The following is an 11,194-nucleotide window of genomic DNA, read 5'->3' as shown; positions in this document are numbered from 1 at the left end:
GGTATGCTTGTTCTAGAAGTTCATAGTAATCGTAAGAGGAAGAAAAATTGGGACTGTTTAAAACACTACCCTTTTGTATTTGCCCTGAAAAGTAAAGTAAATAGTAATACAGTGCCCTCAGGTGGTGTAATTAAATTCTGTCCTACTGTCTTCCCTAGAAAGACAGCTCTAAATGTTATTAATTTTAGCAGACTGGGTGAATATGGAAGCCAAATCACAGCATAAGCAGTTTTGTTGCCAAGGAAGGTTCTTTTCTTGAGTGTTCTGACAACTCCTGATTTTTAAAAAGCATTCTTTAATTTTTAAATACTGTGGAATACATTTAACAAATCTCCAGAAAAACCCTTGAATAACATCGTCACTGAATGTAAGAACAAAAAAAGAATAGAAGGAAAGAGATCTAAAAAAGAAGGTAAAACCTAAAAGCAGAAGATGTAATGAATTCTGTTAAGAGCTTCTTGGAAAAAAATACAAGGCAGGTGTTTAAAAACCCAAAAAAAACAGAGTCCAAACCACAATCAATCAACCAACCAAATACCCCAGAGATACTGTAGAATTTCTTAGATACATTCAAATATGTCTTAATGATGATGAAAATTGCATAACGAAAGCAGTGTATGACGCATTTGTAATATAACCTGAAACTTTCTGGATTCATATTGTCATTTTAGTCTGAAGAAATCAGCTTCCTAAAGACACAGGATATCTTTAATGTGCATCACTCCATTAATTTTTTTGTTGTTGTTACTAAGAGTAACAATATAAAATGGGTATTATTTAGCTTATCTACTGCTCCACAGTCAGGGTAATTCCAATATTTTGTCTCATATAACTAAATGGTTGATGTATAACCATCATTTATCACTGTTTTATGTCTTCAAAAAAATGTGAGGAAGATCAGGACATCACCAGGAAAATCTTCTAACTCACCACAATTAAAAATTTGTCAAAGCTGAGGTAATAATGTAATTTGTTATTCTTTCAAGATACTCTTAAAGGAATAGCCTGTCAGCTTACAAATATAAATTACATCATGGAATATGTGCACTGAGGATGATGGGAATCCTACCACTGAACATGGCTTCACAGAGAACACCACTGCACTATAGCTTTGCCCTGGTGTCCATCCAGTTCTGTCTAGTTCAGTTGTCTTTCTTGGAAAACAGCTATGTAAATAATACTTACTTTCACCAAGCTGGGTGAATATGGAAGAAACACACAGGACAGTGGAAGCACCATAAACCTGACTAATCCACTATTTTTCCAACTCCCAGTAAATGAACTCTGCTGTCCTACAGCTCAGAACCACACTGCTCCTCTTCTTACTTGCTCCTGAATTGGCTCCTAATAGCCGCCTAACAGTGTATGTTTAAATATTCCCCAAACAGCTCAGAGAAACACTTTCAAACTGTTGTAAAACCCAGACAGGACAAAAAAAAATTTGAATCTTACCAGTCTTTTATTTCCTATGCAAATGATACTTTCATTTTCTTTCATGATGATTTGAGGAACTCTTTGATCACTCTGAAATTTTGTGCCATATGAAATTCTGTGCTGAGGATGGCCAGAAAAATTGCTGTCACATTTTGGTCATCTGTCTTTACAGACTGCCCTTCAAAGAAAAACAACATAAGGCTCTCACCCCAAGTCATACCCCAGTCCTCTCAGCTTTCAGTAATCCCTATCTTTTTTCTTATCCTCACTTACATATTCAGGTAGAGTTTTACTAACAAAACAATTCTCTGTGGCTCAGGGAGAATCAATAGTGCTTATAAGCACACTCTTTATTTATTGGCAACTTACTCCTGAGTTCCCCCATCCAGGCTATCAATAGGAAGGCAATCTCTTTATAGCACTAATGACTTGTGGTAAAGTATATACATTTGTTTAATACAAATAAGGGCAAACGACTTCCCAGTCATGGTTAGATAAAATAGAGCTCACAAGGGCTTATCTTACTTAGAAAGAATAATTTGTAGCCTTCTCTCATTTAAAGGATGAACTGTTAGAGGGGAGACAAGTAGGAATAGAATAGCATTGGAGGAACAAAGGAAGTGGGAGAGGGTTGGTGGATGGACACTAAGTTTAACATGATCTAAAAACTCAATGGTCTTAATATTAACAACCATCTAAGCCATTGGCAGAAGAAAAGGGACAGGTAAACCAGGGTTTCCTCAGAAAGAGGGAAAAAATAATCAAAGTCATGGGAAACTCAGTAATACCAGTGATCTGCTGGAAGCTGCACCAAAAATTCAGTCCAATATAAACTGACTGCTAGATCAACTAGGGTAAGAAAAGCCCTTCATTTTGATAAGGACATTAGGCCAAGAAACCACCCCCACCCTGCCCACCATATCCTTGTTAAGTGTGCCTGTCAAGATATACAACAGAGAGAACAAAATGAATGCTAATAACTGCTTATCTTAAATCTTTCAGAAGTTTCACCTGCAAAAATACTGTTTCATTTCTTGCCCTAAAAATATGTATAAAATTATGTTCATGCTACTTTCCATCAATATTTACAGTAATAATTGGTGATTATAACATCAGAAGCTTTCCTTAAACCTAACTCATGTTTTCCAGAGCTTCAAAACCCAAAGCAGACCAACTCACACAGAGACACTGAAAATTTCCTCATGATACTTTAAAAATCTCACTCTAGTCTTCAGCATGAATAAGTTACTTTGAAAGGATTTATATATATAGCTCTCCCTCCACCCCAATAAAGAGATTAAAACCTTAGAGAGTCACAAGATACAACACATACTGAGCCTTTTGGTTTTGTTCTTTCTAGAAAGCACTAAAAAGCAGTGTCACCTATGTGCTTGGTAGCTGAAATTAACCAGCTTCCCAGGAAGACATCAGTTAGAAACAGAATTTTTACATTTCTTCACATTTCTGTCACAATGTTCTCAAGGTCACCCAATTTCTCTTGTTGTTGCTCTAGACTATGAACACTCACTGCTCTACCATTGTCAGATTCCTACCTTTTGTGCCAAGGATCATAATGGAAAATATTAAATATGGCCTTTCTCAGAACATACACCATCCTGTGAAGATGTTTCAACAGAGATCATTTAGTCTAAAATGGCTTTGTTTTCTAGTGACTACATTATTAGGCAAAAAAAAACTCCCTAATTTTAAAACACAAGGATATCTTTCAGGGATGCTGTGAAGAAGCAGCATCCATACTGTCAGGAACACAGGCAGACAGCATCATCACAGGGCCAGGACATGGATTTTCCTGCTCTGTGTAACTCCATGCAACAGTATAATTTCCCTCCCTCCTCCAGTGGTACCTCCATCAGCTGCAGAATAAGTCAGGAAAGGACACCTGTGAGGCGAGCTGCTCTGAGCTCCTACTTCCTCAATCATTCTGCTTTTACATGGACTTTACAGCTGCACTTTGGAATAATGCATAATGCAGTGGGGGGATCTATTCGTGACTTATTTTATTCTAGTCCACAACCTCTCAGACATTTTCAGCTGCACAGAAGCTACAAGAAAAGGTACTTCGGCTGTATACGTAACAACAAAACAAAACAAAACAGCAGGTTAAACAAAACTTGTCTGAAGTTATTTGTAATGTAGAATTTAATTCTGGTCCACGTACTGTAATTCCTCTTTTCCTATGCCGGAATGCGTAAGTCCCAGACGAATTTGAAGTTACTGATATCAGTTTTGCTTCTATGTAATTTTAAAGAAATGTTACTGATGTTAGGTGCAAAGCAAAACGATCGTTAACTTCACACGGTGGGAATTCGTGTTTTGTCCTGCCTGTAACTACGCCCAGCGAGTGAATCAGTGCCGCGGGTCTTACCATCCGCGGCCCGGTGCGGGCGCGTCACAGCTCCGGGACCGCGCAGGGACAGCGCCGGGGCACCCGCGCGAGCTTCGCGGAGCCCCGGCGTCGGTGTCCTTTCGGGCGCCTTAGCCCCGTCCCGCCGCCGCCACAACACACGCGGCACGGAGAGAAGCAGCGGCAGCGAGCCCGACGGGGGAATGAGACCGGGCCCGGCGGGGGGAAACGAGACCGGGCCCGGCGGGGGGAAACGAGACCGGGCCCGGCGGGGGGAAACGAGACCGGGCCCGGCGGGGAAACGAGACCGGGCCCGGAGGGCAGCCGGACGGGCCGCCCGGTGTCCCGGCCCGGCGCCGGCAGGGGGCGCCGGCAGGGCGCGGAGGCGGCGGAGGCCGGGCCGGGCCGGCCGCAGGGGCGCGGGGCAGGGCGAGGGGGTCCCGGACAGGTGACCGTACTGCCGGGTCCCGGACGGGTGACCGTACTGCCAGGCCCTGTTCTCTTCCACCGAAATGAACGTTCCGAAAGCGGCCACATGAGCAGTGCCGGTGGCGGGTCCGCCGACGAGACGCTCTCCATCGCTGCCGAACGAACCCGGGAACGCGCCCGCACTGGCCGTCACAAATGCCTCAAGCTGATTTTTATCTGCTCGGGTAAGCCCTCCATCAGTAACTTCTGCTCGGCCACAGGAAGCACCGGAGACGACGAGCGCTCCGGCAGCCGATGAGCCGCTGCCTCTTCGGAACGGCATCCCCGACTTTACCGAGACCATCACTCCGAGAGGCTGCCGAGCGTGATTGCGGGCGCTGCGCCGAGCCTGGGAGCGAGCAGTCAGATGGCCGGGGCCGGGCCGGGGCGCACGTAGCGGGCCCCTGCAGTCGCCCCGAGGACTGCCCGGCCACTGCGACGTCTTGGAGCGGAACGAGCTTTGCACCCGGAACGGGGTTTGCTTAAGAGCTAGGGGAGTCCTTGGCCCCGGAGCAGCCGGCAGCGCCTGGGACCCAACAGCATCGGGGAGAGGGAGCGACGGGGTGGAAAGAGAATTCGCGAGCAGCCCGCGGGCGGGGAGCCGGAGACACCCGGCGATGCTTGCCCGTAGTCTCCTCTTTCGGTGCCATACCTCATCGGAAGAACAGACGCAAAAGTAGATTTATCACGCCACGGGGTCTACAGAAATAAAGCCCACATATTTCCACGTGGAAAAACGAGGGTATAGGATTTCAGGAAATCAGTGAAATCGACAAACGCACCACTGATGTGCAACAAGTGTCATTGATAACATCCAAACTGCCAACCGGACGCCGAGGGCGGCTTTAGATGGAGCGGGAGGCTTTGGCTCTGCCCCCGGGACTCGTACGCCGATGGGCGAGAGTCCCGAGGTAGCAGCCTCCTGCAGGGCCACCGGCCACCGCGGTCCAGAGGCCGCCGAGGGCGACGCGCGTCGAGTTTTGCGCGCTCCTGGCTGCGGGGGAAGCCGCGCGGGAGCGGGGCGGCGGCGGGACACACGCACGGACACTCTCGGATGTCCCGGTGGAGCAGGAGGCAGGTGCGGGAGGACACTGCGCTCCGCCACGGCCCTCTGCTACCGGCGGCACGGCAGCCCAGCGGCGAGCTTACCCGTCAAGGATGGACGGGAGCCGGTCTCGCCCCGCCGAAGCGTGGATGGCGAAGGCCGCACGCTTACCTTGTTCCATCGGTCCCGCGCAAGAAAGCGGCGTCTCTGCGGGGCCGCTCCTCGGTGAGCGACTGCCGGTGCCCGTGTCCGGATCAGCACCCGGCCCCGGCCGGACGGAGCGGGAGGAGTCCCTCTCGTTAGCCGAGCCGAACCCAGCGCCGCGGGGTCGGCATTCAGAGTCGCAAGATCTGCGGGCTCGGCGGGCAGAGGCGCTGCTGGCCCCCAGCACCGCACTGGGGCAGGCAGACGGGCGGTACGCGAGTAAACCCGGCGGTCTACGCTCTGGAGAGGCACGGGCTGGCAGAGACCGAGCCGAGCCGCGGGCTGACTGCGCGCCGGCACCTGCCTGCCCGGGACGGGTGCTCCCCGATCCCCGGCGGAAGCCACGACTCTCCGGAAGGGCTGATCAGCCCCGTCTGCGGCCACCTGCAGCAGCTTTCAACCCCTCCGTGAGCCGGGGCCGCGCCGGAGGCGGAGGGAGCAGGTGGCATTGCCAGCCCCTTCCCAACGCACGCAGGCGTCGCGGAAACGAGCCTGCACAGAGCTGATGAGGCTCTCTTCACAAAGCCCGTGACTGTTCCCTCCGCTGCTGATGTTTGCAGTAGATAGAGGGAAAAACAACGAAGTCGTTTATTAAACCTTTAGCGCAGCATCGTTTTTGATACCACGTTTGTACGCTAAGCTTTTTACAAGGATGCGCAAAACGAGACGCACGAACGGTTACATCCCGTAACTCCAGCGATTGAAAACAAAGACCATGGACGAGCCGAATAATTAGTTCCCAAAGCTGACCTACATTGACATTACGGTCTTGTTATAGGTTAAACGAAACCCTGTTCACCTGCAAAAGATTCTGACCACAGACATGACCACATCCAACAGACCACGCTTTTAGTAATTATTCTGATATTATCAAGTCGATTCGTGTTTACTTTATGAACACTTTGAAAATATTTAGTTCTCCGCTTGTTGTGGTTAATGTTTTCCTTGGATAACAATGTATCAAACCCTTGCAACAAGCAGTTGCAAGGCGGAAAACATGCTAAAAACCCAGTTTCCGGAATTATTTTCTGTCTAAGCCTCAAATCTGAATTCTTCTTGCTAGTGAATTATGCTTTCGATTAGGAATATCTCTGGTCATTTTATTTATTCGAACGAGCTTGGTTCTGCAGTGATACAACAGCAGTTTTTCTCCCTTTAAAGACCAGGGGCTATACCCCTACGTCGGGAAGGGAGGGAGGGAGGAAGGGGGAGAAGAAGGAAGGAAGGAAGGCCTTTGCAACGCCAGTGGGTATCAGAATAGGCAATAAAGTTGAGATAAACAGTTATTCACAGGGCGTAAGAGAAGTTTTTACAACAGCTTTAAAAAACGTTGGGCTCTAACGCGAGGGAACGGCCGCTGAACAGCTGAAGACGGAGCCGATTACCCGACAGAACAGCGATCGGGGCGGGCATTGCCGCTCAGTGCTCCGGGGCAGCGCAGCCGCCGGGGCCCCGCGGTCATTGCCCGGCTGTTCGATGAGGCGCCGGCGGGAGGGGCCCGACGCGGCGAACGGGGGGCGCCGCCGCCTCCGAGTGCAGCTGCTGGCTGGCGGCGGGGCAGAGCGGTCGGCGGGGCGGGCTGGCGGGCGGACCCGGCGCTTGGGCCGGGCTGAGCCGTTGGTGGGGCCGGGCGGTCGGACGGGCTGACCCGTTTTGGGCCCGGGCGGTCCTGGCGCTGGGGCCGGGCTGAGCCGTTGGTGGGCCCGGGCCGGCTGACCCGTTTTGGGCCCGGGCGGTCCTGGCGCTGGGGCCGGGGTCCCGTCGGGCGCGGCGCGGCCACGTGCAGCCCCGCGCGCTCCCACGGCTCGGCCCGCCCGTGACGTATCGGGGTGGAGGCGCGCGCCGCCCGCCGATTGGGCGGTGTTGGCGGCGCGGGGCGGTGGCCGCCCAATGGGCGCGGGGCGCGCAGGTGCCCGCGCGGTTATCTGCGTGCGGGGCGCGGCGCGGAGCGTCCCCGCGGCCGCCGGACACGCGGCCGGGGCGACGCGCGGAGCTGCGGGTTCCGCATCCCCTTCCCGCCGGATCGCGCGTGGAGCGCACCGCCCGTAGTCCGCCGGGACGTGCTGCCGGTGGGGGCTCTTTCTCCCGGGACTCCCGGTCTGTTGTTTCGCCGCGCTGCCCCGGCTCGGCTTTCGCCGCACTTCAGCCTGGACTTCGGAGGTGCGCGCCGCGGGAGCGGGCGGGCGAGCGCCGGAATTTTCTTGTTCCTAGCAAACTTTGGCACCTGCTGTGGCTGAGATCCCGTGAGGGGCGAGGAGCCGGTCCCGCCCGCGGCCGCGGTCCCGGCGAGGGTCCCCAGCGGGAGCGGCCGCGGCGCAGTTGGGAAGGACCCACGCTCGCTGATGCCCGCAGATGTTAGCGGTGGGACAGATGGATGCTAATCGCCAGAGCGCATTCGTCCTTAGCAGCGCACCGCTCGCCGCGCTGCACAACATGGCCGAGATGAAGACCTCCCTGTTCCCCTACGCCCTGCAGAACCCCTCCGGTTTCAAGGCACCGGCCCTGGGCGGACTCAACACGCAGCTCCCCTTGGGGACACCGCACGGAATAAGCGATATCCTGGGACGGCCCGTGGGCAGTGCCAGCAACCTTCTGGGCGGGCTGCCCCGCATCAACGGGCTGGCAGCCTCCGCCGGGATGTACTTCAGCCCCGCTGCCGTCTCCCGCTACCCGAAGCCTCTGGCGGAGCTGCCGGGACGGCCGCCCATTTTCTGGCCGGGAGTGGTGCAAGGCTCTCCCTGGAGAGATCCTCGGCTCGCCTGTCCCGGTAAGTGCTGCGGGTTCTTGAGGGGCGCGGGGAGCAGGCGGCGTGGGATCCAGAGCCGGGGTGGCCCCAAGCCGGCGGACGAACGCGGTGGACGGGGCGGGTGACAGAAAGGCCCGGTGCGGGTCACTCGGTCCTCACGGCGCCCGGTCTGTCCCGGACCGAGCCCTGCTTTAGAGCCGGCGGACACCCGAAGCGGCTCCGCAGGGCCTGGCGGGGCCCGGCTACGGGCCGGGGCCGGTGCAGAGTTCATCCCTGACGCAGCTCTTTCTCCGCTTCCAGCTCAGACGGGGATGGTTTTGGACAAGGACGGTAAGAAAAAACACTCTCGACCGACTTTCTCTGGGCAGCAGATATTCGCTTTAGAGAAAACCTTCGAACAGACGAAATACTTGGCAGGACCAGAACGTGCCCGGCTTGCCTACTCCCTGGGGATGACTGAGAGCCAGGTGAAGGTAGGTCCGTCCCGTGGGCTTCAGCCTCTCCCGCTCCCTGCCGCGGCCGCTTTCTGCCATGTCGATAATTACTAGCTAGGATTTTTTTCTTTTTGTGGCGTCAGTTAGAATTTAAGTTACATTTCAATATTGGATAGATTTTAGGCTAATTTCTACGTATTTTGTGCTTAGAGGTCTCTGTGCTGCAAATGATTTAGAATAAATAGACATATTATATTTAATATAAGCCCTCATCACAATAACGACAAAAGGCCCCCGCAGGTAATTTTTTTTTAAGGGTCACTTTTCCACGAGGATCACGTCCACTGGCACAACTTTACCTTGTGTAACCCGGCAAATTTTTTAGCAAAGCCTGCAGGTGCATCTGAATGTTGGGGTGCACTATAAGCCAAAACGACTTATTTTTCCTGGCTATTGCATTCTGTTTTCAACAAACGACTGTTCTGGGAAGCTGCTGATATAAGTGTAGTGCAGCCCCGCAGAGCCGGGCAGGTATCCCCAACGGGGCGCCCCCTTCTCCGGAGCCGTCCGGGGCTCCGCCTGGTGCAGGCCCTACTCCGAGTGCCCGCAGCCCCGCGTTGTGGATGGGATGGGGTCGGCGGGTGGACGCGGCAGCGGGGCAGACGCCGTGGCTGAACTGTGCCCGGTGCCGGTGCCTAGGTTTGGTTCCAGAACAGACGGACCAAGTGGCGGAAGAGACACGCAGCAGAGATGGCCTCGGCAAAGAAGAAGCACGACTCTGAGACGGAGAAGCTGAAGGAGAGCTCGGACAATGAGGACGATGACGAATACAACAAGCCCCTGGACCCCAACTCAGACGATGAAAAAATCACGAGGCTATTGAAAAAGCACAAATCCACGAACCTGTCCCTTGTCAGCCCCTGCAGCACCAGCTCGGATACGCTGTGAGGGCACAGGGCCGACGGCCGCACCGGGCAGAGCAGCAGGGGTGAGTGTAACTGGGTGTTTGAAGTGATGTGTTGTACAGCCTAAGATGTATGTGAAATGTATATATTTTTTACAGAATAAGTTATGAATTTATTTTCTTTCTCATCGATGTAAATTTCAGAGAAATTTTTTCAACTTTTTGGGTTTTGTGTCCCTGTAAGGTTTCCCCGCTCTTTTCTTTAGCCTTCCTGTTAATTTCCTCCTCCTAACAATCAGGTTTTGTTACGTTTTCTATGGGTCCCAAGTCCAAGCTCAGCTACTTTGTATATAGCAAATTTCAGATTTTGTGATGTATATTTCTAGTGTAAAAACGGCAGTTTTCTTTCACTCCGTCTCCTCAGCGTTTTGGCAGTTTCATTTCTCCTGCCTCTGGATTTTATGCTTAACAATACCAAAAAAGCAAACCAATGCCCAAAAAAAGCACGAGAGGAAAATGGACACTTGATTTTACATTAGAATGTCTCCACATGTGTTGGAAAGACTTTGTATAAATCAATAAATTATTTAACAACCTCCTTTAGTGAATTTCTTCCCGCATTTCTGTGCCAGGGGCCGTGGACACCAGAGCTTCTGCAGGGTGCCCCATACTGCTTCGCAAGGGAAGTGGAGCTGCTGCGTCCGGGGTCGGGCGGGCTGAGCCGGGGGAGCCCCGGCCCAGTGGCACGGCGGGGGGCCGTGGTCACTGCCGGGTTGCGGGACTGCCCATGAGCCCCGGAGGGGAGAGAGACCCGCGGCTGGACGTGCAGCCCGAACTGCCCATGCAGCTTCTCGTCGGCTTCGGGCGGGTGACAGGGTCCGCTCCGGAGAGGAGAAATAGGGGCCGGGAGACAGCCCATTGCGCTGCCTGCGTACTGGCCGCTGCAAAAACTCGGGGACGAAGCTGTTAAGATCCGCGGCGGCTCCACCACCCTCCCGTGCTTTCCTGCCGGGCTTCCGGGCTGTGCTTCGGCCCCACACATGCGCCCGCAGCCGTGCCCGAACCGGGCTCCGCGCGGTTCTGCGGCCGCCAAAGCGCTCCCAGCTGGCCGAGACTCCGCATTTCCCCCTCAGCACACGCGAGTCCGTGTGGGTGTGAGCCGCCCGCGTTGTTAAGATGCTTTTTTTTGCTGCTTTTATTTTTTTTTTAAGGAACGAGAGCGTCTCTTTTCCCTGTGTCTCAGCTATGGCTTCGCAGCCCGAGCAAAGGCAGAGAGTGGCTACACCGCGGGCGCTCCCACTGCCCTGCCCAGCAGCCAGCGTCCGGTGTGGGACCCAGCCCCGCGGGCCCCCCGTTCTGCAGCCACCTTCTGCAGCGCTGGGCCGAGCTGGCACGTCCTGGTTCCCCGCGCCCGGGCCTCCCCTGCTCGCCCTGTCTCCGTGCCGAGCACCGCACGGCGCCGTCACCCAGCGCGGCACGACACGGGCCCGCTGCGGGCAGGGCCCGGACCTCTCCCCGTTGGGCCCCCCTCGGCTCCCGGTGTCCCCGCTCACCGTGACTGACTCCCTTCGCTCCTGCCGGGGCAGCTCCGCGT

General features: G+C 53.9%; 1 protein-coding gene across 1 annotated transcript; it reads left to right on the top strand.

The window, feature by feature from the left end:
• The first annotated feature begins 7,469 nt into the window (after window positions 1-7,469).
• Window positions 7,470-10,196, top strand: NKX6-2 (NK6 homeobox 2). The gene is made up of 3 exons (XM_030276644.4): window positions 7,470-8,283; window positions 8,563-8,735; window positions 9,396-10,196. The coding sequence occupies exons 1-3, from the start codon at window positions 7,869-7,871 to the stop codon at window positions 9,642-9,644; spliced, it is 837 nt and encodes a 278-aa protein (XP_030132504.1). The 5' UTR covers window positions 7,470-7,868; the 3' UTR covers window positions 9,645-10,196.
• The last annotated feature ends 998 nt before the right edge of the window (window positions 10,197-11,194 follow it).

The sequence above is a fragment of the Taeniopygia guttata genome, chromosome 6 (genome assembly GCF_048771995.1).
Source record: "Taeniopygia guttata chromosome 6, bTaeGut7.mat, whole genome shotgun sequence".
Classification (NCBI taxonomy): Eukaryota; Metazoa; Chordata; class Aves; order Passeriformes; family Estrildidae; genus Taeniopygia; species Taeniopygia guttata.
This window is presented reverse-complemented; position numbering and strand designations above follow the sequence as displayed.